Source organism: Gymnoscopelus braueri (genome assembly GCF_963280865.1).
Source record: "Gymnoscopelus braueri genome assembly, chromosome: 19".
NCBI classification, from domain to species: domain Eukaryota; kingdom Metazoa; phylum Chordata; class Actinopteri; order Myctophiformes; family Myctophidae; genus Gymnoscopelus; species Gymnoscopelus braueri.
The window spans coordinates 41,522,491-41,528,651 of record NC_137621.1 but is presented as its reverse complement, the minus strand read 5'-3'; the positions used below and the strand labels follow the sequence as shown (position 1 = coordinate 41,528,651).

General features: G+C 42.4%; 1 protein-coding gene across 1 annotated transcript in view; it reads right to left on the bottom strand.

Annotated features, from left to right (window-relative positions):
* Positions 1 to 2,520: 2,520 nt before the first annotated feature.
* Positions 2,521 to 6,161, bottom strand: part of LOC308075229 (uncharacterized protein) — a 37,567-nt gene continuing 33,926 nt past the window's right edge. The window contains exon 6 of the mRNA XM_080414941.1: positions 2,521 to 4,999. Coding sequence (XP_080271067.1) covers positions 4,874 to 4,999 — 126 coding nt within the window. The 3' untranslated portion in view covers positions 2,521 to 4,873. The remainder of the gene's footprint in view (positions 5,000 to 6,161) is intronic.

Here is a 6,161-nt window from a genome sequence, read left to right as displayed (position 1 = left end):
GAATAGTTTGACTGTTGCAGGCAGCCCTACATATGACCCATGTTTTGTTGTCATGTCTACCTCTCATGCTGTTCATGAGGGCCCCGTTTCTTCAAGAATCCATCCGTGCAAAAGGTCTTGAGTTTGTTCATTCAGCTCAGCATAACTAACACCCACAGCATTTCATTTGTGTGTGTGTGATCTAGCTTTAAGAAACGTGATCTTCGGTGGGTTATTCTGGTGTGTGACCTAGTAATGAGGGAAGCAACCAGTCCAACCAGACCAACCCAGTCCTGTGCCAATTCACCAGGCAGATGGTTAACACAAACACACACACACACACGCACACGCACACAGACACAAACATCAATGTCCCAGATACGAATCATGAGCTCTCTAAAGGCCTGTCCCTGAGACGAAGATTAAATCTAAATGTACAGTGCACAGTCTTTTTATTTCTTCTTTTTCTTCAGTGGGTAATCTCGATTCGCATTAGTCTAAGCTTATCCAGGAAATTGGCCCTTAATGTATTACATCATACCGAAATAAAACAATGGGACGGTTTAGCAGAGGCTCAATTCATATCCGTGAAGCAAATTGATTTAAGGAGCTGACTGGTGTGTCTGCAAGGCTATTGCTTCATGTACTGTGGCCCAACGGTTAGTACCTATACTGACAGATCCTTTTAAAATCTCCTACGTTTGACCCACACCCTTAGCAGCTGGGTATCCTGCTGTCCTGGACACCTGCTGTACTGAGGCTCTGCGTGGTCAGTGGTGGGAAAAGGTACTCAATTTCTTTACTTAAGTAGAAGTATCAATACTGCAATATATATAAATACTCTGTTACAAGTAAAAGTCCGGAATTCAAAATGTGCAAAAGCATTGGCATCCAAATGTACTTAAAAGTACCAAAAGTAAAAGTACTCATTTAGGCAGAATGTCCCATTTCAAGTTTTCAAATGTATAAAATCTTTTGAAAGGCCGAAATGTATATGGGCTGAAGTGGTTAATGTATGTCTTGTAATAATATTCAAAATCTACAAGTTTTCAAATAATTGTAGTGGCGTAAAAGTACAATATTTACCTCTGAGATGTAGTGGAGTAAAAGTATTTGAAATTGGACATACTCAAGTAAAGTAGAAATACCTCAAAATTGTACTTTCCACCACTGGCTGCGACTATATTGATAATCTTCTTAGCAACGATACTATCGATTACCTTTTTCGAGGAGTGCGTTTTGTCTTTGTCATATCAACGAATTGATGCAAAACAGAATGAGATAATGGTACAGTTAGGAGTCGGACCAACTGCTATGCGACTCGTATAGCTGTGTGGAAAAGGGGGCTAGATGTTGGCAGCACGCCCAAAAAATCTAAAATGAGTCAAACTGCAGATGCAGGCTTGTTTTCCCAGAACATTTGTAGCCGTAAATTGTTTTTTCCACTCGCTGTAACTGATCTACAATATCAACAGGGTTGCCTCATGCAAAAGATTATGTTTCTTCATCAGAAATACTGAACAGTAAATGTTCTGCTTTCGACTGTCCCAGCGAGGAGTTGAACTTAAAGCTGCAAGATGTTTTAACCAATCTGTGTGGTATGTTAAGACGGATAGAACTAGTACATCTGCACCCTGGTTGGAGGTGGTCTCCTTGCTGTCTCTTTTTAGACATTTAGACCCATGGTGGTGTTGGTTAAGGATCTACTGGGTCACAAGTAGCCCTGCCTGAATCTCATAAACCCAGTGGTGGAAAAAAGTACTCAATTTCTTTACTCGAGTAAAAAGGAACACAAAATTTACTTGAAGAGGTGGTGCCATGGTTCTGCACTTTTTCTGTTTTGCATGTGTTTATGAGGTTGATAGAACTTCATTAAGCCCCCTGGTGGTGTTTTTATGGTGTATTATGTCTTCTCTGACTATTTTGAGTTTCTTCCTGGAGGCTGAAACCTTGAGGGTCAAACGTGCCAATAGAAAAACAGCCATTTAATGACACAGTAAAAATATACCCTCCCCCTCATTATCATAACACAACAGGTGTGGGCATGAGGAGGAGGAGGGACTAGGACAGGTGGGTGGTGCTAAGGTGGTGGAGGAGGTGCTAAGGTGAGAACCAGGTATATTTAATGAACTGGAGGCGTGCCACATAAAAACATAATTTTAACACTTTCTGTACACTTTTTTGAAAAAAATCTTCCTCCTAGTATAACCATAATACCTGCTGATTATGTTTTAGGGGGGGGGGGGGGGGGATCACTGAAAATCACGGCACCACGTCTTTAGTAAAAGTACAAAAGCCTTGGTATCAAAATTTACTTAAAGTACAAAAAGTAGAAAGTACTCATTATGCAGAATATCCCATTTTACAAGTTTTCAAATGTATAAGATGTGTAAAAATTGTTTGAAAATAGCAGATCTACAAGCTCACAATGCGTCGCAGCTTGTAGATCTGCTATTTGCTGCCATCGAGAGCAGTAACCGTCAGATATAACATTACATAGCGAACTGTGCATCGATGTAAATGAAACTCACTTCCTAAATCGGAGGCCACGGGGCGTTTTATTGTTTATGCAACCAGGGACAAAGACATGTCACAATGTTACATTCACTCCAGCCAACCTTTGTTACTGTGGTGACATTGTGTTTGATCTCACAAACAAAACAAACGGCAAGAGATACATTCATATGCATTTGTAGGTCGTCTGCAGGTCATTCTGTTATTTGAGTAAAAAGTGTTCTCGCAGTGTTTGCGCCGTACTTCCATTGTCTCCGGAGCCTTGTATCGCCTCAAGATTACATTCAGTACAACAGTCTTTTCAAGGCATCGAGAGATGAGAGCTTTTTTTGGAAGCGTTGTCTCGGACATACCTGTGGCCCTGTACTACCTAGAACGGAAGGTATAGTACTGGATTGTACACAGTGCCTATATGCGTGACATACCCAGTGGTGGAAAGTAACTAAATACATTTACTTAAGTACTGTACTTTAAGTACAATTTTGAGGTCTTTGTACTTTACTTGAGTATTTCCAATTTCAAATACTTTTACTTTGACTCCACTACATCTCAGAGGCAATTATTGTACTTTTACTCCACTACAATGATCTTTAGTTACTAGTTACTTTGCAGATATAAATTATTACATTATAAAACATACATTAACCACTTCAGCCCTATTTTATACATAGGCTATTTGAAAATAGCCGATCTTCAAGCTCACAAAGCGTCGCGATGCGATGCATTGTGAGCTTGTAGATCTGCTATTTTCAAATATTTGAGTACTTTAACTTATGGAACTTAAGTACATTTTGATGCCAATGCTTTTGTGCTCAAGTAAATTTTTAATTCTGGACTTTTCCTTGTAACAGAGTATTTCTATATTGCAGTATTGGTGCTTTTACTCAAGTAAAGAATTTGAGTACTTTTTCCACCACTGGACATATACCACCAGTCTGACATGTCATATATTTAGTGTACCGGATCTTGTACTTCCCAGTTTAGTTGCAGTATACGCCTCGTTTACTGCAACACACAGAGGAATTCATGCAGGGAAAGGTTTTGACCTGTACTAATAGTCACATATTCATTAATAAGGATACATCAAAAGGTTAACTATTTAACTACAGTCGTACATTTCCTTATAGCTCACTGTGTACTGCGTGTTCAAATAGCACATCCAACAAACGTAGCTATTCAGGCAAGCAAGTTCTACATTACAGCAATGTGACCACTGCCCTTGCACATCACGTTACCAAGAACCATGTAGCATGTCCAGAAATCCCATCGAAAACAAAACCTGTGAACCGTTTGATTTAGCCCGGCAGCGCCGGACTGATCACGCGGGATCACAAACGTGGCCTGTGACCCCCACCAGTGTTGCCAGATTCTGTGAGAGAAACAAGCAACCAGGTCTAGGAAAACCAGCCCAAAAGAAGCGACTATGGGCCACATGAGCACTTTAACATATACATCAGCTATTTGAAAATAGCCGATACAAGCTCGTTGTGAGTTTGTAGATCGGCTATTTTCAAATAAAATCGTGCGGGGAAATTATAATAAGCAGATCTGGCAACCCTGACCCCCCTGCGCGATCAGTCTGGCGCTGCCAGGCTACTTTTGATTGTCGTACGTGCATTTCTCTTGAAAGTATCCGACCCCAGACTAAACCCCCGGGGCTTTGTTGAGACTGCAGACAAATCCGATTTGTTTCTCAAATCTGATCTTTATTATTCTCTGTTATTTGCGAGTGATCAGATCGGATTTGTATGTTCAGACATCGTCGATCTGCAGTGGTTGCTGTTTATTCTCTGTCATACGACAAGTGTCAAAAATCTGTTTTCATGTGTGTGTTTTTTTTTTTTTTTTTTGCTCTTCAGACTTGATCTGATTCCAATCTGGATTGGGCCAAAAATCTGATTTTGGGGCTGCCAGTCTGAACATGAACCAAGTTATCCGTTGTCTTTGTCCCTTTGTTTTGTACCATGTCGTCTGCGTCACCGCTCCGCACATAAGGATGTGTAGTACTCCTCTACCAGGAAGTGTTGAGAGAACGGTTTGTATGCAAAACCTGAAGTATCATTGAAACCACATTGCCTGATATTGTGGTTTTGACGACGTTAGGCTCTGGTTCCTGCTGGTTTCCCGTAGTAGTCGAGCAAGTTATCAAAGTGACGGCGAAAACAGAATGGAATTACCTGAGTGTGCAAAAATATTCAACCTTCATACATCATCGAAATTTTTTTTTGTTTTTCTTTCCTTCCCCTATAGCAGTCATTCTTAAGACAGTTACTTCTTGGTCTCGTCGTAGAAGCTGCAACAAAGCAGCAGTCCCGAAATGGGGGTTGGGGGGGGGGGGGTTGGATGGAGGGGGGGGTTCTATCCGGCCAGCGACTTCCTTTTACGCGCAGGGAGGATCGTCGGAAGGTGTCATGGGGCTACGCGGGGGCGCCGTGCTCAGGGAGCGGAAGGCGAAGATGGAGGGATCGTAGGTGTACCTGGGCGGAGGACGAGCGCCGGTCAGATTCTGTTGGAGAGAGACAAGGGAGGGGAGAGGGAAAAACATGGGTTAATGAGACCGATTGATGGGGTCAAAAAGTGGGAGGCCAAGGGTTAACCACTTAACCCCATAACCCCTTAGTTGGCCGGCGTCCCCCAGGGCTTGGTACTATGTCCACTCCCGTTCTCCCTCTATGCCAAATCCCTTTGCCGAGAATAGCCGATCTACAAGCTCACAATGAACGCGACGCGAGCTTGTAGATCACCTATTTTCGCCGAATGTTTGTCCCAGAATAGGGGCCCTAACATGGACCGAAACGGCAGGTCAACATCATTACTGCTCATTTACAGGTCAGCAGCACTTGGGTTACTGTTGCTGCTAGGTATGCAACACTGCGTGTAGTGCCCTTTTTTTTTTTTTTTTTTGTATCCTTTTTTCTTGATAGCACACGTCTTTAGGCTTAACAGTCAAAGTCATGAGAATGCGGGAAAAGTGCCTGAAAACGACACTATAGCAGAGCAACAAGTACACGCCGAGGGGGAGGAAAAAAACGAGTGCTTCTTGTTACAATAGTGGACTTTTCATTCATGGTGTAAGTTCAGTGACATGAATGCTTTTCCACTCACAGAGCCAACCCCCCCCAATCCCCCCCCTCTTCCTCCCCTCCCGGTAGAGTCTCACTCTTAGCAGCTCTCTGCAGGACCTGACCGTCTAAAATTAGCCCTGGTCATTTTCCCTCCCGACAGGAAATGGCTTTGTGTGATTTGGCACAGTGAGGTAGTAGCACTTTCCCCCCCCCGTTCCCTGCTGCGGGAGAGGGGGGGAGGGGGGTGGGGGGCTTGTGGAAAGGTGGGCTGGGAGAGATTGAGGCCTTGAGATGGATCAGTAGTAATAATCAGAAACTGACCCTACATGTTTGTGTGTGTGTGTGTGTGTGTGTGTGTGTGTGTGTGTGTGTGTGAGAGAGACAGTGGTGGAAAAAATACTCAATTATTTTACAGAAAGTAAAAGTATCAATACTGCAATGTAGAAATACTCTGTTACAAGTAAAAGTCTGGAATTCAAAATGTACTTAAAAGTACAAAACTATTGGTATCAAAATGTACTTAAAGTACCAAAAGTAAAAGTGCTCATTGTGCAGAATGTCCCATTTGAAGTTTTCTTCATGTATAAAAATCTTTTGAAAATA